At 47.5% G+C, this 20,762-nt stretch overlaps 1 protein-coding gene across 3 annotated transcripts in view; it reads right to left on the bottom strand.

Annotated features, from left to right (window-relative positions):
• HIPK2 (homeodomain interacting protein kinase 2) overlaps positions 1-20,762 on the bottom strand; it is a 176,391-nt gene that overhangs the window by 40,542 nt on the left and 115,087 nt on the right. For 2 of the 3 annotated variants that reach the window (XM_081800002.1, XM_081800003.1), the window contains exons 3-9: positions 18,005-18,128; positions 17,618-17,737; positions 15,711-15,797; positions 13,891-14,075; positions 8,820-8,982; positions 4,775-4,982; positions 3,747-3,868 (exon numbers count right to left, since the gene is read on the bottom strand). In XM_081800002.1, the coding sequence (XP_081656128.1) occupies positions 3,747-3,868; positions 4,775-4,982; positions 8,820-8,982; positions 13,891-14,075; positions 15,711-15,797; positions 17,618-17,737; positions 18,005-18,128 (1,009 nt within the window). The remainder of the gene's footprint in view (positions 1-3,746; positions 3,869-4,774; positions 4,983-8,819; positions 8,983-13,890; positions 14,076-15,710; positions 15,798-17,617; positions 17,738-18,004; positions 18,129-20,762) is intronic. The other variant, XM_081800004.1, reaches the window with a different exon arrangement.

The raw sequence follows: 20,762 nt of genomic DNA, 5'->3' as shown, positions 1-20,762 counted from the left end.
TGAGATGCTGCTGGAAGGTGGGGGAGGAAAAGGCAAAGCAAACAAACAGGAGGAATGGACTCAAAAGACTCTGTCTCTAAACTTCCACAAATACAATCCTTGGAAAGATTTAAATATTTGTAAAAAGAGTGATACCCACTCTTTGGATACACTTAAAGAATAATATTTGGAATGCCTCTCCCTGATACCTAGAAATTTACCCAGAGAAAAATGAAGGCACTAGTTTAAATGTTTAGTTATTGCTTTTTTATAGCCACCAAACTAGTTTTATAAGTTAGCTTACTTTCATCCTTTGAAGGCACCAGTTAAAAATATCTAGGAGAGAGCTCCACCTTTATAGGCTAACATACTGGCATGGATTAAGTGACAGAGAAAGAAAACAACCAATGGACAGAAAGACACACGGTGACACTGGATAGTGCAGGAGTTTTTTTTAACCTAATATAAGAAATCTTTGCATGTCAAGACACACTGGTCTACCGTGTCCTTTCTTTTTTTTTTTTTTTTAAGATTTTATTTGAGAGAGAGCGTGAGCAAGAGAGCGAGTGTGAGCAGGCTGAAGGGCAGAGGGAGAAGCAGACTCCCCGCTGAGCGGGGAGCCCAACACGGGGCTCGATCCCTGAATTCCGGGATCATGACCTGAGCCGAAGGCAGATGCTTAACCAACTGAGCCACCCAGGCACCCCTACCATGTCCTTTTTTAATGGCTATATGGTGCTCCGTTTTATGTACACACATCAATTTATTAACAAATCTACTGATGAACATTCAAATTGCTTCTAGTAGTTTCCTGTCATAAACACTGTAGTGACTGAACTCTTTGCGCACGTATTTTTTGTTCCCTATTCCAATTACAGCTTTAGGCTAAATCCACTTGGAGATTTACAGCACTCTAGGGACTCTTTCAAGTAGGCAAAGGTAAAGCTCTTCCCTGCTATGATTAAAGGACAAACAAATTCAGAAATGCTGAGCTGGTTTTCCCCAAAGTGAATAGTGAAGAATGTCTAGGTTAGCTAATAAGAATGCTAATTATTGTTTCTTTCAGAAATGATTTCTGGCTTGCCAGGGTTAAGTGGGCAAACAAACAAAAAATCTGTAAGTATGTGTGAGTTCTCTAGGTTTTGGCCCACAGAGGAGCACTGGGAGGCTGGTCTGGATTTCTGCCAATCAGAGAAAGTATGAACAAGATAGTTGGCCCCTGGAGTGTGCTTGATCTTTCTTGGCCTTTTCCAAACTCCCTCCTACCAAACTATGTGAGCAAAAGGAAGCTATGAGGGGCCAGTGAGAGAGGTAGAAGTAGGCCTACTTTAAATATGGAAGGTTCTCTGTTTATAAACTTTCAGCAACACAACTTTGTGTGCCATCAGAAGCCGCTGTCAGTGGTCACTGCAATATCATTTTGGACTTCAGAACAGAGACGAAGAATGATAAATATCCACCTTAAATAAGTTGTTCCAGAACACAGAAGAAGAGGGTAATAATATCCAACATATTAATGAGACTGGGATGACCTCGATGCTCAAATTAGATAAGGATTCTATAAGCGAGAGAAATTATAGGCCATTTCTCACTTCCGAACATAGATGCAAAAACACTAACCACAATATTTACAACCAATCCCATACTGAAAAGCATAAATGCGTATCAAACACACGTGATCAAATAAAGCTCATCTCAGAAATACAAGGTTAGTTTAACATTAAAAACCTGTTAATGTAACTTGTCACGTTAGCAGATGAATGAACAAAAAACACATGAGTATTTTAATAGATGCAGAAAGAACATGTGATATAACTCCATTAAAAAATTAGCAAGCTTGATGAAGTTTCTATCAAATATTGATAGCAAACAAAATATGGCAAACAGAAGAATTTCCTGTAAAGTTAGGTACCACTTAAGAATGTCCAGCGTCCACACTGTTGTTGTGAACATTGTTTTGAGGTGCTGTCAGCATAGTGGTGTAAGGATTGTAGAGGAAGAAACAAAGCTAGTAAGCAGGTAGTCCCCATAAGAAATCCACAGGAATTCAGAGAAACAACCAGAACTACTCAGAGTTTAGAAGGACTGCTAGATAGGGGCACCTGGGTAGCTCCGGTCATGATCTCAGGGTCCTGGGATTGAGCCCCATGTCGGGCTCCCTGGTCAGCAGGGAGTTCACTTCTCCATGTCCCTCTGCCCCTCCCCCTGCCCGTGTGCACACATGCGCACACGCACTCTCTCTCAAATAAAAAAAAAAAAATCTTAAAAAAAAAAAGGACTGCTAGATAACAAACTCAGTAGACCAAACAGGTTTAGTCCTAGAAACCAAAAACAAGTAATTGGAAAAGAAAATTAATAAAATTATTAATAGCAACAAAACCTGCAAAATATTTAGGAATTATTCCAACAAAGGAAACCTTTAATGAATAGAGTAAAAGATAAATATACAGTTATGCTGTGTTCGTGCATGAAATGACTGAATACTGTAAGGATGTCAGCTTTTCCTCAGGTAAATATAAAATTTAACTCAAGTCCAGTAAATACACTTGAGGGCATTTTGTTTTGAAGCGATAATTGCTAATTGCTGTGTGACTCGGAGTCAGTGATTGTTTTGTTTGTAAGAGTTATGGTTAAATTCATATGGAAAGTGAAGGGACGAGGCTAGACAAGGAAATTCTGAAGAACTGGAAGGACGAAATGGGAACGGGGCTTTCCCTACGAGACAGCAAGACATGTGTTAGCTGTAACAGTGAAGACAGCGGAACATTAGAAAGGCCAATGGAGTAGAGAGCCCAAACAGACCTATGCAATTTCAGTACATTAAAAATAAAACCAAACACTTCTGTTCAACAGAAGATACCATAAATAAAGTGTCTGTAGGAGCACTTTGAAAAAAGGCTTTGGGAACCTACCTTATTTACAAATTAATGTGCTTCTAAATTAACAACATTTAGGTTAAGCTGTCCTTGCCGCCCAGCAATGGAAACGATTCTGTAGAAGGGTTTGCGTCTGGTTCTGTCACCTGATTGCCATGGGACTCTGAGCCAGGCATTGTGCCTGTTTTCCCTTTTTGTCACCTGGAGACAGATACCTTACTTATGGTGCTGTTGTAGGGATTAAATCAATTAACAACTATGAAGTGTCTGGCATAATGACGATATGTTTGTTCAAGTGCCATTGAAGACTGATTACCGTTATCATTGCCTCACTCTGTTACCTTAAATTTCCACAACATTTTACACATTTTCAACCACTTTCACCTCTGTGTTCTCATTCTACCTTCGGAGTTACCTATGTGAACAGATAAGGAAGGTTCCAAATCACAGCTTCGGTGATCTGGTTTTTCAACTCCTTATGAAATAAGGAGATAATCTCCAAGGTTCCTTTTGGCTCTAAAAAAATCATTTCTCTTTTATGAGAAAGAAATTCGAGGCAAACAAATGTTAACTGACTTGCCTTAGGTCACAAAGTTATTAGCAGAATTAGGATTAAAACCTATGTCTCCCATATTAATTTGCATTATAAAGCTACAATAGTAATAATAATTTCCCCAGACTCTTCCTGTGTCTAAAGTTCTTTGTGGAATTATAAGCAAGATACGTAGGAAGGTGATTCACCTGGGGATCATTCAGAGTATTACTGATCTGTTCTAATGAGTCGAAGCACCTAACTCATTGCCAAGGAGGGAATTAGCGGGGATCTCTCTCTTTTGTGAACAGCACTAACACGGATAATGGCAATACCAGTAATGATAAAGAAAGAATTACCTGGGCAAGCAGACCTGGTTGGATCTGAAGAGGCTGCGCTCCCGGGGCTTGAGTGACGATAGGCACGGCATTCTCCATTCGCACGGAATAGCCAGCGTGCTTAGAAGGCGAGGCCTGCAACCCTATTCCAGACCCGGGCAAGGGAGAGAGGGGTTGTTGGAGGGTCAGAAACTGCTGGATGCGGAGAACCCTCCTGGCCAGCTGGTCAGGTCTCATCTCCCCTTCACTCCAGTCCCTGCTGGCTATCACCTGGTCCTTTGCAAGTCTCCCCTTTAGTTTCTAACTTAAAATTTTAAAAACCACAAAAAACCAACTTCGAACCTTTTCAGAGACTAGAAGGTCAAATTAAGGAGTCTGTAAAAGCCTAAAGTGGAACAGTTATGCCGACAAATCACAGCAGAAAAATGGCTTCTAACATGAAAATACACTTGTGGTATGTCAAAGTCAGGGGTGTCGGGAAGAGCATCTGAATCCACTGGAATTGCACCGACTCTGAACCTGAGCAGCCACACACAGGCTTACACCGTGGGGTTTGCGGAAACAAATACTTGAGCTTTCCAAATACACGGTAACCTCGTACACAGTCAACTCTGGCTTCTTAGAACTTTCAGGAGAAGAGTGTTGGGGTGTGTGGCTAAAGAATCATTTGGGGGACTGGCCTGGGAGGTACTTTTCAGGCAGATTTGTATTTTTCATGAGAACCAGAGACTGCATTGGCTGGCATAGCGGCAACTCTCTACAGATAACCCGCTGGGAGGATATTTCATTGGAGGAAATGTAAGCTGACATCAGCCTAACAATAGGAGCACAAACAACACGCTCATTTCCAGACAGCTGGCCAGGGACAAAAACACCAGCAGGTGGGGAGAAAAACAACTTGGTGCTGAGGCTTAAGTCCTGTTGTTTCTAGGCTGGCCAGAGCAGGAGAGGGGTCCTCAAGTTCAGTGATGTGGGAAAACCACGGGTACCAGTGCCCCAGAGGTCGTCCGGTAAGAAGCGGGTGAGGGGCTGCGTCTGCTCATCCTTACCTTGGAAGCCGGGTGGACACACGATGAGAGCTTGCTGGAAGGGGTCGGGCCGGGCACAGATCTGGGCTGTTCCCGTCTGCAGGGGCATGCTCCGCTGGGCCACTGCGGCCATGGATGCCGCTGAGGGCTGGTAGAGTGCAGATTGGTAGTTTAGTATGGAGACTTCGGGATTGGCTAAGGAAAGAGTGGCACTGGTGGAGGTGGGAGCCTAAAGGAATGATGGGGATTAAACAAAAATAAACAAACATAAAAAATGAGGGAGGTGGTATGTTGGGAGCCACGAGTCTAAAGCAAATAAATGAACTCAAAAGAAGAGCAAACGAATAAAAACCAAGAGCGAAAAAGCAAAAACGGAGGGGAGTGGAGACACAGTTGAGTCTCAGGGAAAAGCAGGCACCTGCCGCCACAATAGAATCACCTTCGGTGCTCACCCTAAGGCCAAGTCCTAGCATTTGTGGGGCCTGGATGAGAGGGCAAACGGAAGCTTGCATAATGTAGGTCTAAAAACAGCGAAGTTAAAAATCGGGCCAGAAACTATTTATGTTCTGCCCTTCCACTTTGGTAAATACACTTCACAACTACCTGGAAGGCCAGGTTTGAGTTTAAGACTCTTGGATTCCTTGGGTTCGGCACTGGAACATGGTGACGGGGCGGGGAATGGGCGGGCGGGGGAGGAGGCGAGAGCTGACCTCCTGTCTGCCTTCTCTTCCTGCCCCAGCTCCATCCCACAACTCAGGGGCTTTGGGTGCACATATGCGGACCTGCCAGCCCACACGTCCAAGCTCTGTTTACACTCCTCTTCCCTTGGGCCTGGTGGCACAGTCCATACTCAGGAGGTTGAAGCCAGGAGGAGGCCTCTGCAGGCACAGGGGCCCAGGTACCCAGAGTTTGGCAAGGAAGCACACACACACGGAGGAAGGCTGAGGTAGGCCTTGGAAGGGGGCCCTTCTGCTCAGGCCTAAGGGGAGTACTGTTTACAGATCCCCTCGGATGGCTGCAGAGCCCACTACTGCAAATTAACACGCTATACCAAAGATAGCCAGGGAGAGGGACACACAGTCTGGGCTTTCTTGTTTGAGTTTGGGGCAATCATACGCTGGCGTTCAGCGCCGAAGGCTGGAGGCCAGACAGGAGAGATGCCAGTGGGTCAGGAGAATTTTAAGAGGAGTTAAGTAACTCTGAAATTACGTCCTCTCTCCTGTCTCTCTTGGAAAGAGACATCATTTGAGAATGAGCTTCCCTGGGAAGCAAGGAAACTCAGTTCTGAATTGGGAATCCTCTGGCTTTGCCCCATTTAGCCTTCTTCACACTGATCCTGCACAAGATAGGGGGAGGGGGTCACCGTGTCTTCGAATTCAACGTTGTTTACAAGTTTTGCCGCTAGAGGTTCCGTGGACTGAAGGATAAGGAGGCAAGAGCCACAAGGGTATCTTGGACACATGTAGAAACAGGATTTTAAGAAAGGTACGTATATATGTCAAATTTGATAAAAAGGATAAAATCTCATTTTACATGTTTTTTTTTTAATACTTAGATTTTATGTTGAATTTATGTGCAAAGCAAATTAATTTGTTTGAAAGTAATCACTACATTACATAGCATACATGTTTGGATTTTAAGATATGTATTGTCACAATAAGTGGCTGTTTTGGGCCTCCAGGTAGTGTGACTGGGAATGCATGTGTGATGCGCATGTGGGAGCATCTGTGTTTTGTTACTGATGACATGCGTTGTGTTTCCTCTCTGTTCTCTCTGGGGCCCCACCTGTCCTGGAGGCTCCTCCCCATACACATTTCCCTCCTTGGGGACCCATATCCTCCAGATTTCCACTCGGGTACTCGACCATTCCACCTCTTGCGGCTGCCTCCTTCAAATCATCCCTGGGACCTGACTCTTCAATCGCTACCTCTTTAGCTGAGGGTCTCTCCCCTGGTGCTGGGCTCTGTTGAGTGAAGTTCTGATCTTCACTCTCCCCCCTTCCAATTCTTCTTGGGGCTGAGGCTAGAACATTCTTTCCAAAAGACTACTTTGTGCCTGTCACCACCTCTGCCCCCAAATCTCCAATTACTGTCTAATGAACACTGTATACGCACTTTGGTCTGGCATTCCTTTCCCACGGTTTGGCCAATTTTCCCTTCCAAATTTATCTCCCTCTGCTCTCTGTGCTCATGGCACCAGCCAGAGAGTCTACTCACTGCTGGCGAGCATGCTGTGAGTGCAGGCCCTGCTGACTCACACAAATCTTTGACCCACAGCATTCCCTCCAAGCCTCTGTGCTTCAAGGTCTCGCCTGGGTCCCCTGTGCTCCGCACTGAAACCCCCAACACCATCAATTTAAATAAACTTCTCAGTTATATTAACCCATCTGGAGGCACCTGCGTGGCTCAGGCGGTTAAGTGTCAGACTCTTGGTTTGGGCTCAGGTCGTGATCTTGGGGTTATGAGATAGAGCCCCGCATCAGGCTCCACCCTCAGCGTGGAGTCTGCTTGTCCCTCTCTCTTCCCCTGCTGACTCATTTTCTCTCTCAAATAAAATCTTAAAACAAACCCTCTTCTGCCAGCCGATGTGATGGGGTTCTGGTGATGAAGGACAAAACCATGGTGGTATTTTGTCAAGGAGCTCATTATGTCTGGCTTGGATACCTTAGCCTGAGCACTGGGCCTGGCCCTGGGAGGGACCGTTTGTTTCTTTGGACGCCAGGTCTTAGCATTAGCTCTTCCCCCTAAGGAGAGTCTTTTTTTTTTTTTTTTAAGATTTTATTTATTATTTGACAGAGAGAGAGACAGCGGGGAGTGGGAGAGGGAGAAGCAGGCCTCCTGCTGAGCAGAGAGCCTGATGCAGGGCTCAATCCCAGGCCCTGAGATCATGACCTGAGCTGAAGGCAGTCGCTTAACTGACTGAGCCACCCAGGCGCCCCCCCAAGGAGAGTCTTAAGAAAATCAATGGCCCCTGGGGGTGGCAGATTCCATGTGGCCTCCCCTGGATATAGGCAGGGGGAAAGAGAGCAGGGAAGAAAAGCTCAGCGTCAGCAACTCTGTGCGCTGCAGGCCTGGCCTAGAGACCAGGGAGGTGGGGGAGGGGAGGAGGAGATGGGGGGTGCTGGTAGCTGAGGCCAGTGTCTCTTCAGTGCCAGGAAGGGACCTGTCAGAAGAGTGTGGAGGGCAAGGCGGAGGTATCTGTGTTTCAGGATTAGAACAGACACTCCTGTCCTCTGGAGCAGTGTGTGCAGACACACACAGGAGTGTTGTGACCACTGCAGATTTGATCGGAAGGCTGAAAAAAATATCTAGGGACAGTTAGTTCTTTGGGGGAAGTGGGAAGACTGGAATTTGGGAATAAAAGTACAAGTCTCTTTCTTAGATACCAGAGGCAGCCTGGACTAGGATTTAGAAAGTATTCACTCAGTAAATGGTTCCTGGGTCTCATTCCTATTTTAAATAAGGTGTGAGGTGTGGGGTTCTACTAATTTTTTGTAAAAAGCTGGAAATGTGTGGGAAGAAAACCTTATTTTCCTGGTCCCTTCTGGTTCCGGCTGCTCGGATTCTGGTGACAGACTGATGAACTGATTTTCCCTGTGACTTGGAGAAAGGACAGGTTTTATCTGTCCCGAGAGGAGATCATGTGGACCCAGCAGTGCAGGGACACGGGGACGGGGTCTGCCCTGCGTGACTGCCAGCGTCCCTTCCTGCGCTCGAATTCTTTACCAGGCAGGTGTCAGACATAAATAAAAGCATTAGAGCGGGAGGTTTACATTATTCCCACATTGGGACAGAAGGAAACACTAAGGTGCCATCTCAGAAAAAGCATCCCAAGACAGTCCTTTCTGGAACCTTGCCATGGGACCAGCAGTCCGTACAGAGTGCCTAGGTCTCTCAAAGGAAGTAAGTTTGGAAGTAAACACTTTCTTACGTAGTAGAGGAATTTTGTGTATGATATTTTGTATGATACTGGAAGAATCTGATCTCCTGACTAGGTTTGGGGGGAAAATACAATTCTTGATGCTCACCGTCAGCCCTGCCCGCCTTCCCCTTTGCTCCCCATTCACCTGGTTGTGGACAGTGTTCAGCTGGTTGTTGAAGGTCATGGTCAGGTTGGTGGACGTGCTGGGGGCCACATGTGTGATGAAAGGGGTTTTGCTCTGGTTCACTGTGTCATACATATTCACCCGACGCTTGCAAATCTCCATGTTCTGGAAACATGATTTGACGCTGTTCATGCAGAAGGCAGAGGCATGAGGGAAAGAGAGGAAGGTAATGTGGGATAAAGGGGAGAAAACAGACAGAATGGGAGAGAAATGTTAATGTAGTAAGACAACCGGGGAAACTTTAACTTTAGGTCTACTTTCCTGGATTTCTCATGCAAAGTCTGCGTTTGCAAGAGTCACCTTTATTCAGATGAACCGCCCCCACTGCCTTACGCCCCGTCCCCCATCCGGGATGGCTAAAGGTTCTCCATAGCACAAGAGACGTGACGGCTCTCGCTGTATTTTCCTCATATCCCTGATCTGCTGAACCAACCTCACTGCTCATTCTTGGCTTTCAAGGTGGTTTCTCTGACTGGGAACAAGAAACAGCAGCTTCTGACCTGCCTCTGTCTTACCAAAGACAACTCCTTGCGCTTCTGGGGCACTGGCGCCATCTACGGGACGGCCAAGGAATCAGCCAACCCAGTACCTTGTACCCGTCGCCACTCTTTGTCCCCACTGGAATTGCACATGTAATGGGAATAATACTAGTAATAATTAATAATCGTGGTTAACACTGATTGAGAACTGTGGAAGGTGTTTGCAAGCACTCCTTCACTCAGTCCTACAACAACCACAAGAGGGAGAGAGGACTGTTGCCCCTGTTTTACAAGTAAAGATGAAGTTTTAGAGAGGACAGACAAGTCATCTGCCAAGGTGAAGAGCTAATTACTAGCAGTCTTCACGTGCGCATGTATATCCTCTTTAACCTCCTGATTCATCCTCCCTTTTGCTTTTCTCATTCTTGCCAGGTTACATGAAATAAAAATTCTCTCCCTCTTTTTCTTCCTCCATTGCATCTGTGAATCAAACTAAAACCCTAGTTAGGAAAGGGAAGTATAAAAATGTTGCTGACATCGGCATGGAGGAAAAGGAAAGCCTCAGTGGCCTCAACCACTGAGTTCTTGAAAATCCACCATAGAGTGTCCTTCAGAATTTATACATTGTTTCTCATTCACTTGTCTTCTCATTAAACTTACTTTGCCTCAACTGCTAATATTCAGAATAGTGAAACAGCATTTAAATTTCAATTTTAAATACTTATTTTAATTATAAGTAGTGTAATACTGACTATAAATAAAATGTTAATTTTCTACTACTTTAAGATTACAAATGTATACTGTGGGTATGCTAGATTCTGGGCCAACCGGGTGTTTGTGGGCTATCCCCAAACATCCTTTCCATGAACGATGTTCCGAACTTGGACATGCTCAGAGAATCCTTTCTTTCTGAGTTAATGACTACTTAGAATGGCCACACGATGCACAAGAAATAAACAGTTAACTGATTGTTGACCCTGCAGAGAAAGGAAAACCTATTCTATGGTAACTAAGAGCTAAAAGTATTGGTAATGCTGGTAATACCAACATGCTTTGAGCACCTACTGAGTACCAAGCAAACTGTTGGTGCTTTCACATGGAAGCTGAAAGAATAAAATGATGGGTTTTGTTTTCTTTTTGGAATGCATTTAAAGCATTCTATGGTTTTGTGACAATTCAACCCAAAGCTTTTAGACTATGAATTTTCTAGCTGAAGTGGTCTGAGTTTTGAGTTTCACGAAGGCAGGCAAGCACTTGCACTTCGGGTTAATTCTGTGAGAATGGTCTTTAAGGAATTTGTGCACTAGCACCCTGGTATGGAGAAATGGGTGGGGTCCCTTTCACCTGTTAATCTAGATGTTGGGGCAGCTCTGGCCCAGCCCCAAGGGTGGGGAGGTCTTCAGCAGTGTGGGCTGGAGGTTCCTTCTTGCCCTGTAGTTCTCATGGTCTTCCGGCCAGTTCTAGGGCCCCCGACGGGTTAGGCCTACTCTCAGGTAAGGTTAGGTCTGCTCAAAGACCTGTCTTTCCTTCTGGAGCCCATTTTCTGAATTCTATATTGCCAGGGATCCTCTTGGACCTACATCACATTCTGAATCTGAAGCTGATGCTCATGGTCTCCAAGCCTGGCCTTTCACCAAGTACAATGAAGCATTGTATTGCTGCTTCCTTCACAGGACCTAGAGACAGGCAGGGGCCCCTGACTTTATGTGGGTGGCTGTCTCATCGACTGTGCAGATGGCTGACGGGAACCTTCTGGAGAGCACGACTCCATCTCCTGCCATGCTGTTTCACAGCTGTCTCGCTTCACCCCTGAATATAAAAAGACTGATCTCACGGGAGCCCTATCCAGTAAATCACCAAGTGTGCCTTCCTTCTGTTGTACAGACTGATGCCTTGACTTACCCCTACCACTCCAGAAACAGGACAAATCTCAGAATGAGTTTGCTAGGGAGGGGTCCGAGTTCCTTCTTTGTACTGGCAAACCAAGGAAACACTGGTTGTTGCAATGTGATCTGACTTACCCAGTGTCAACTGATAAGGACCAGCACTGAAATTAGAGGAGGTAATGAGGGTACCACCCACTCATTTCTTGCAGCTCGGAGAGGGTCAAGTCCAGCCTTGGGACGAGGCCCAGTCTGGTCATGGCAGGGCCAGCCAGGATGTGCAGATATCTCTTATGCTCAGCCTCTTCATGCATCCCTATGTCCTCCTAACCCGAACTAAAATCTGGCGCTCTCTTGAGCACACTTTTCTCCCCGCACACAACTGGGGATGGGACTATTTATTCTTTCACACCCCAAGAACCTCGAGGTTGAGAGGCTGAAGTGCTATCTCGCATTACCCTCTGTTATGGGCTGAATTGTGCCCCCAATCCCTATGTTGAAGTCTCAGCCCCACTACTTCAGAATGGGACTGCATTTGGAGACAGGATCTTTAAAGAGGTGAAATGAGGCCCTCAGGGTGGGCCCTCATCCAGTTCCCTATGAGGAGGAGGAAATCAGGACATAGAGGTGTACAGGAGGACCATGTGAGGACGAGGGAGGAGATGGCCATCTACAAGCCAGGCGGAGTAGCCTTAGAAGAAACCAATGCTGCCAAACACCTTGATCTTGGTGTTTGGTCTCGGTCTTCTAGAAATGTAAGAAAATAAAGTTCTGCTGTTTAAGCCAGTCAGGCCCTCGGTGTGCTGTTTCCTCAGCCTCCGCAAACCCACACTCCTCCCATCCTGCCACCACCTCTCCCCGTCCACCACTGAGGCCTGTCTCCACTGTGCCCCATGCCTTGCCCACCAGGGGAGGCTCCGGCTGGCAGGCGCTCCGGCTTCTCAGCTACTTCTCGTCCTGGTGGCCTGTTGTCATTTCTAGCCACCCACTCGCGACCAACCGCAACCGCTCCACTTCCCCACACTGCAAATTCAAGCATCGCATCTCCCGGCCGCACCTTCGCCCCTCTGGCTCTTTCGGCGGTTCCTAAAATCACCAGTCTTTGAGGGGATCAGCCCGCTCAGCCCTTCTGGCCCCTCCTTCTTCGCCTCCTTTCCCTCTCACAGCTAGGCCTCCCATAGCCATCCTCCTGGATTCTGACCACTCTACTGCCACTGTCCTTAGTCTCTCAGTTTGTCTTCTCCTCTTAGCAGCCTGGCAAAGCTCCAACCGGGGTGACCCCAACTAACCGTCAGTTCTCTCCAGGCCCTCACCTGGGGGTCCGGTTACCCTCCCCACTATTCATGCCCAAACTCCGTGCTCCGCAGCTATCCCCTAAGGCTCTGGTGAGTTCGCTCTGCCGCCTCCTACCCCGACTACCCAGGCTTTCCTACGCTTTTTCAGCCACCAACCACCTGGCTCTCAACAAAAGAAGACAGGAGCTGCCTGAAGAACATCCTCGACTTCCCTCATCCAGCCAGCATGCCTGCTGACACCCATGTACTTCCCCCCCCCCCCCGCCCCGTAACAATGGCCTCACAATCCAGGCCCCTCCCGGCATCTCAGGGAACTTCTGGATCCTTCTCTTCAATCCCTCGCTCACCACACACACTTCCTGCCAGCATGTTGAACTGTTCCAGTCTCTTTATATCAGAAGAGCCCCCTTGGGCCCCTCTAGTCACTCCTGTTTCTCTCTCCCCTCCCCTCAATCCTGCAACCTGCTGGGGCTTCCCCCCAAACAGCTCTTGGGCCACCCACAACTTTCACATCGCCGACCCTGACGGGCACTTGGCCTCCCAGCCCCTCTGACTTGATGGAGTAGCAGGTAGGTGTTTGTTAAATCAACTCTAACCAGCCATCCCTTGCTCGGGAGTCCCTCCGTGATTTCCACTGCTCTTAGGATGAAGACCCAAATCTTTAACACGGGGCCATGCCCGGCTCACCCCGAGGCCTCTTCTCCCCCCTGGAACCCCAGCTCCCACCCTGTGCCGCCCATGCGGGGAGTCCCCACGCAGGCAGCGCCCTTCCTGCCCTTGCCGGCCTTGTCCCTGGTTCCCTGTTGCTCCTCCTTCGGCGGTCCTTCCTTGGGGGTGCCCTGCCCTGCCCCGATGGCAGCCTACTTTCCCTGATAACAGCCGGCTTCTTTGGGGGGTCACCTGTTTGGTGCCTTTCCCTCACCTATAGGCTGGAAGCCCCAGCAGGCGGGGGCCCCCCATCTGCTCGCCCCACACTGTACCCGCATGTGGCGCAGCATGCAGCCTGCTGAATGGATGGATGACCGAAGGAAAAAGCCCGGATCCCGGCCAGACAGAGGCCACTCCAGAATGGTTCCGGGAGTGAGCTCTGGCACTGAGTGGCTTTGCTTCATAAATGCTGCCATTCTGAGCACTCCCTTTATGCACAGGTCCCAGGGGCCGGTTCATCCTGCCTCGCGCTCTCCCACGCTCCACCATGCCCTCCTTTTTGGTGTAAAGCGGTGTGGCCCCGGGCTGCCCAATGTGGCTGCCACCTTTTTTCAGCCTATGACGACAGAACTACTATATGGCCGCAAAGCCTAAAATATTTACTAGCTGGGACTTTAAAGAAAACGTTTGCTGACCCCTGGTAAAAAGCATCGAGTAAGACACCTACTGTGTACTGTGGGGAAAATCGAGTAGGTGTGTCATGGTGACAAAGGGGTGGTTCAGGGTTTCAATTGGAGTGATTCTCTTATCAGCATCTATGGTCAGCATCTTCTTTAACAGGTCGATGAACTCCCGCCGGTCTGCCTTCTCCACTAACATGTCACTCCCTTCCAAATCTGTTGTCATGTTCACCTGGAGGGAAATTGGGACAGGTTACCAAAACCCCAATGTGCCCCACCTCCCCCTACTTCCCTTATTCTCTGCTCCTGCTTCCATCAGTTAAGCTGAAATGTACCTCATATCACACCTCATTGAAAATAAGCACAAGATGGAAAGACTTCTGGACAGTGGTTGCATAACAATGTGAATGTATTTGATACTACTGAATTAGATACTTCAAAATGGTCAAAACGGTCAGTTTTATGCTATGCATATTTTATCACAATTGAAAAACAGTAACTACAAGCAAGTAGTAAAAAATGAAATGCAAAAAAGGGTTCTTTATTTAACCTGCAGAAGATGATGTGACCTCTTCTTCCGTCTATGATGTTTGTGTCCTCTGGCAATGCACTGAGTTAGGGCCAGAATTAATTTAGGCCCCGTATTCACGGGGCTTACCTCTGGCCAAGACGAGTAGGATGTCTGAGCATAGGATTTTTCTTCCAAGAGCAAGCTTAAGACAGCTTTTGAAAGACTTGTTTTGCGGTGCTTTCTATTATTTTCCAAGGCAAGCTCCGGAAAGCAATTTCAGTTTTCTCAGACAATCTAAGCTTCTAATCAACCGACAAGTATCCTTTACTCAGAGTCATGATTTTTGGTTACACTCACCTTCACTAAGAAGTGTGCTGAGTGTTTATTGGTCTATAGCTTTACTTCTCATTGCTTTTAAGAAAAACTCTCTTTGGGTTGTCCTGATTTTAGACTCGTCTTTACGCTAAAAATAGCTAAAGTTCTAGAATTTTCTCTGGGCACAAAGGTGAGAGCCTGTAGTCGCACCAGTGAGCTGAGAGAGACTGACTAAAGTGGGTTGAGTTGTGTGGCGGCAAAAGATATGTTTAAGTCCTAATGCTCAGTACCTGTGAATGTGACCTTATTTGGAAACAGGGTCTATGCAGATGTCAACCAAGTTGAAATGAGGTCATAAGGGAGTAGGGTGGGTACCAAACCAATGACTGGTGTCTTTATAAGGAAATAAGAGGGAGCTCTGGGTGCACAGGCAAGAGGAAACCCAGGAATAAAGGCCGAATGAAGAAGGATGAAGAGGTCGGGGTGATGCAGCTACACATCAGGGAACACAGAGGACTGCCAGGGGCCAGCAGACATGAGGACTGAGGCACGGGACAGTTTCCTTCTAGAGCCTTTAGAGGCGGCATGGCCTTGATGGTACTTTAATGCCAAACTGCTAGCCTCTTGAACTGTGAGAGAATAAATGTTTGCTGTCTTAAGCCACCCAGTTTGTAGTACCTTGTTTCAGCAGCCTGAGGGAATTAATACACTGACTCATGGCATGAGACTCAAATGTGCTAATGAGCTTGAATTCCTCTCATGAAAACATCACTAAGATTGGCCAGTGCTTTTTTTTTTTTTTTTACAAATGGGAACCAATAAACTGAAGCTATTTTTAAAGAGCTGGTGTAAGGTTTTGAAAATGTTTCACCAACCCAATGGTATTCTTACTAGGAGTGGCATATCACTGTTCAAGGTCAAGGTCAACCACTGCAGTTGAGTAACGTGAATTTCTACCCGCCATCTTATACTACGCAGAGGTCTTGCTGTGCTTGGTTTGTAAAGGGCTAACAACATTGCATACTCACCCATGGGGCTTACCTGGGCCATGTCATCTAAACAGTTGAAAATGTACTTTCTGGCTTCTTTTGACTTAATCCCCGTCTCTGCTTCATGGTCATCTGGTGTCTGGTCAAAAGAGGCAAAAGCTGATTGACTGGTCTTGTGAATTCTTTCGTCACTGTGACTCCAACCCTGGAGCTTCTGCTTCTCATGGAGGGTCTTTTTCCCATCTTTCAGAGGACACTCTCCTTAAAGTGACCTGCTCATCTACCACACTAACTCATCTCTCTTCTTTCCTTCCCACAAACACCCTTTGGGGGCCTACTCTGAATCAGACCCAGAGGGTTCCAATAAGAATATGCCACATCCCTGATAACCCTTCATTCTCCCCCGAGTTTAAGGGATAAGATGAGATTCCGCATGTGGAGAAGCAGAGGCCCTTTTCCACATGGTTTTATAAATTTAAATTTTATTTCTCAAACTCTCATCTAGAGGCTCTCACTGCCTGCCAGGCACTGTTCTAAAGCCCATGAGCTCATTCAGTATTCTTCACAACCATCCTAGGTAGGACGATGACCAACCCGTGTTCTAGAGGGAGAAAGAGGAATGGCAAGCTTAAGGAGTCTGCCAAGGCAGCATGGCCAGGAAGCGGCAGCTGGCCCCAGAGTCCTCCTGGGGCTGGGCCACACACATATGGTGCCTGCACCGGCCTTGGTCTAGGAAGCTGCTGTCTCCAATTACTAGGGGTTTCTGGACTCATCCATGGATCACAGGTAATTGATCCTCAAAATCTCACTCAAGGATGCCACACCTGGAGCTGCTAGGATCCAAGCTTTGATCCCAGGAACAGCCAGACACGGAGGACTGAGGCTCCTCACTAAGACACAGAAGCGAACCCTGCCCCTGGTTGGCCTCACCCTTCTCCACCCCGGAACTCTTTTTCACTGGACCTGACCTTGAGCTGCTCACTCTCACAGTTGCCAAATGCCAGCCCTCTCATCAACAGCCTCAGAGTGCTTGCTTAGCTCTCAAATCTCTTTTCTAGATCTGCAACTACTGGCCACACTTTATCATTAAATCATATTAGAATTTGGCTCTGGTTTCTGTAAAAAACACACACACACACACAAAACCAACCAACAAAAAACCCCACCTACTCTCTTGCAAAAAAAGAAACACCTAATATGAACATAAAACATACTTAAGACTTGCATTATTTTCTCCTTCCCAGGAAAGCACATTAATTTTAATTACTAGGCACAGATCAAAGTGAAAGCAAAATATGTTTCCGTTAAAGTAAAACCACCCAAGAGTTTATGGTGTGCAATGGCGCGCTTTACCACCTGCCGGCTCGGACAGACAGATCCCTCCTTAGAGCCTTAGGATGCCATGCTGCTGAGGCTGTTTCCTCTGCCTGGAAGACCCTCTTCATCTTTTTGGGCCCAGCTCAAATGCTCCTCCCTGACCCTCTGCCCCAGGCAGTATTCAAGGATCCCTCCTCTTGGCCCCACACTCTGCTTCTACCAGGGACAGGGCACTTGTGACAGTGGGGGTGTGGGGGGTGCGGGCTTGGTCTCACCACATGCGTCCAGGTTCCCTTTGGACTGGGAGCTCCTCGAGGGTAGGGGGTGGTTCATTTCTGTCTCCAGCACAAACCCAACAAGTCATCATGGTTTACCGGGATTATATCCCAGGAGTTTAGCCACCAGAAGTTGGGATTTGAGCTTCGCAGGCAGCAAGCCAAGCAAAGTGGTGCTTTTGAACAACCAAATTCATCCATCCCATATATCAACAATGGTCACCCCCTCTCCCATGCTGTGCTGGCTGAATCAAAGTGAAACCCAGGATCCACGTGCCGATGGTAAAATCTCCCCCACTAAGTGGACGGTGCCCTTCTTCCCTGAGTGTCGGGCACTGGGGAGGAGTGGAGGGGCCACTCTTCCTACCTTCAGCCTCCACAAAGGATACGGCGAGTCTGTGTCACGGTTGAAAAACCTAGTTGTCTTTGTCCCTGCGCTTAATAAATATTCAGCTGGCAAACCCTGTGTTTGTGAAATATACCGAATCTGCAAGAAAAGATGAGAAGGAGGTCAGGCCGTTTCCTGTCGTACTTATGGTGTACTCATGGCTCTAGTGCCTTTGACAAAAATGACAATTTTATAGGGAAAGAAAGAAGTAATAGAAGAAAAAGGGGCAAGAAAGAGGAATAAAGAAAGAAAAGCACTGTTACGGGAAGCAAGGTTTGGGAGACAAGGAAATACCCTATAACCCCACCCATGTGTCATGTTATAAAGGAAGTGCTTCTTATGAACGCCTGAGCTGCCTGGACCCACCTGATCGTACTCGGAAGCTCCGGGATAGAGCGGCCAGCCCAGGAACAGCTCCGCAATGACACAGCCCAGGGACCACATATCAATTGCCTCACAAAATGGTAAACCAAGGATGATCTCAGGGGCCCTGAAAAGGAAGAATGGGAGAGAAATCATTAGCGATTTGGAAGTGCAGGCAGCTATTTCTGTATGAACTCTACCTAAAATCCTATCTTTCAAACCCGGGGTGCCATGACTGCTTCCCTCTAAAGGACCTGTGGTTCTTGCACTGCATGGCAGTGATCCCTCCATTCTTGGGCTTGGTCCTCCCCCGTAAGCAGGCAGTGTGGTCAGATGGCCGGCTGAGAGGAAGGGTAGGTCTACAATAGACCTACAGGGAGCCCCATCCATTGACTTCATTACCATTATACTCTAACCAGATGAGCTAGTAACCACTTTAGAGAGACTCAGGAGTTATCTTTTGTAATTGAAAACCCAGGAAACCAATCTTTAGAGAATGCCTGGTTTTTTACAAAGGAATTCTGAAATACAGGTCCTCTACTTTCAGTAATATAGAAAACAAGCTGCCTCTACCCCAGAATAAGGGGATTCAATCCAAAATCCGTTAATGCCAATGATCCGTCTTCTTAGGAGTCTGAATCACACTTTTGTAAGGAAATACTATTTGTTTGTTTGTTTGTTTTATCATCAGCTTCTAAAAACTTTGTCTCCTAAAAAGTCCTCTAATATAATTATAGAACCCTGTTCCTGAATCCATAGTCTGGGTACCAGTCAGAACTCCATTATAAACCCGTTCCTGACTGTAGGATTATGTCCCTTCACGTGATAGACAAGATTACGTGCCGGAGCTTCCGAAGGAAACCACCTAAATTCAAAGGGAAATTATCACATGTAGTTAGTAACGAAAACCAAGGACACCACAGAGTGCATTTTCTTTTCTAAGAATGTGTCATGATTAAGTAGGGGTACATTTTGGAGAAAACCTGGTTCAAAGAATGAGATATGAACGCAGCTTAAAAAAATGTGGCTCAAGGCGCTCTGCTGATAATGAAATGCATTAGCCCAGCCTCTGTTTTCTCTGCAAATTTCCCACTTGATTAAGCAATGCCAGAAGACGCCACTCTCCTATCCTTTCAGGAGCCTGGAGTGGGAGCAGTGGGAGCTGGGGAGACGACTCCGTCTGGGTTATTTTCACCCAGCTAACACAGGAGGAGGGAGCAAGAGTGTGGTCAGAACACCTCCCCTTGTCTCAGAGCTTCAAGCTGAATGCTCCCCACTTAGAAAGCATCTCCCCACTTTTTTCTTTTAAATTTGCTCTCATTGGCTCATCTTTTGTCTCCAGATCATAGCATTGAAAAAAACCAAGATGTTTTGTTACACAGTCTTGATTTTTCAGAAGTAAAGAGTTTCCTCATTTCCTCAGAGCTGGGGATTCGGCACCTCCGCCAGGTGCTTGCTTCTAGAGCGCCATAGTCCTCAGTCTGGGCTCCAAACACGCTTTTGCCAGAGTCCAAGGCCGGGTGGGTCTTCCCAGGCTTGGTAGGAGGGAGTTACTACTGTGTGTGTGTGTGTGTGTGTGTGGCGGGGGGGGGTGGTGGTGGTGCAAGCTGCCACTGATCCTACTTAATGGGTCTTCCCCATCCCCTCACTGCTGGCAACTTCGGCTGCCAGGGTTCTGCCTGGCGCCTCACCCTCGCACAGGTCTTTGTGTCCTCCAGTCCCAGGTGCTGACGGCTAGGTTGAACGTGGAAGGATGCTCTTGCCCTCTGGCGCTGGTGCACTGGGGAGGTCTGTGCTTGCCTTAGGATACATCCCTGCCAGACTGGCCTGTGTCATGGGGCCTTCAGTCCCACACCTGGCCAAGGTCACTGTGTCCAGGGTTGCCCCCACACACGTGGGCTTCCAGAGTCCCCTGGAAGTCACCTGCCAGTCATCTCAGTCGCAGTGCTAGACGGTGTACATGGATGAAATGACTGCGGGTTGCCTCTAGCAATGCAATCTCTCTTATTCCCTATGTGTCAGAACCTGCCTTCCTTTCTGCCCTCTCTGTTCTAGAGTGTTCTAGAGAGTCTCCTCTCACATGCAGACTCAGGCCTCTCCTTGGGGAACGAGTGCCTGTCCTGGTTCCTGCTCCCCTCTGGCAGGCTGCTGCTGCAGGATCAAGTCTCTCCACACCTCTGTCTCCCTACTCCTGTGACCTGGGCTTTTGCCCCTCGTAGTCTCCACGTCGGGTCTTGGGAACATACTGGGCTGGTCTCATGGGGGCATCTCTGGACTTGGCCATGGGGCCGACCTTCCTAACAGATTAATCACCGGTTCTCACGCCCCGAAGCAGGCCGGAAACCCATTTCCCAGGTTCTGTTCCCTGAGGATGTGCAAGGTGAATCCAAGACACAAGACGGGAGTGAACGGCACTTCAGTGATGTTCTCTGGCAAGAAACACCAGATGTGGGTTTCGTCAACTGGTGTTACCTGAACAGGGTCTGTGAAGACGGCTCTCAGTCCATTTCCTACTAGAAGAGGAAGGGGCAGCCATTCACGGCACCACGGTGTGCACAGCAGAACATGTTTCTTGCTGTGACCACGATGAACGAATGCTCAAGCATCAGGCTAGATGCTTGCGGGACAAAAGAAATAGAAGGCCCGGTCCTGTCCCCGACGGGCTAGCCCACGTGACAAGGAAGGCTGAACACTACTGGTGTGCAACACAAACACGCAGACGCGAAAGCAGAGCTAATTCAAGCGTACAAACACGCTCCAG

The sequence above is a fragment of the Leptonychotes weddellii genome, chromosome 12 (genome assembly GCF_054177405.1).
Source record: "Leptonychotes weddellii isolate Sample4059 chromosome 12, ASM5417740v2, whole genome shotgun sequence".
In the NCBI taxonomy this organism is placed as follows: domain Eukaryota; kingdom Metazoa; phylum Chordata; class Mammalia; order Carnivora; family Phocidae; genus Leptonychotes; species Leptonychotes weddellii.
Note: the sequence above shows the minus strand (reverse complement) of the source record. Positions and strands in the feature narration are given on the sequence as shown.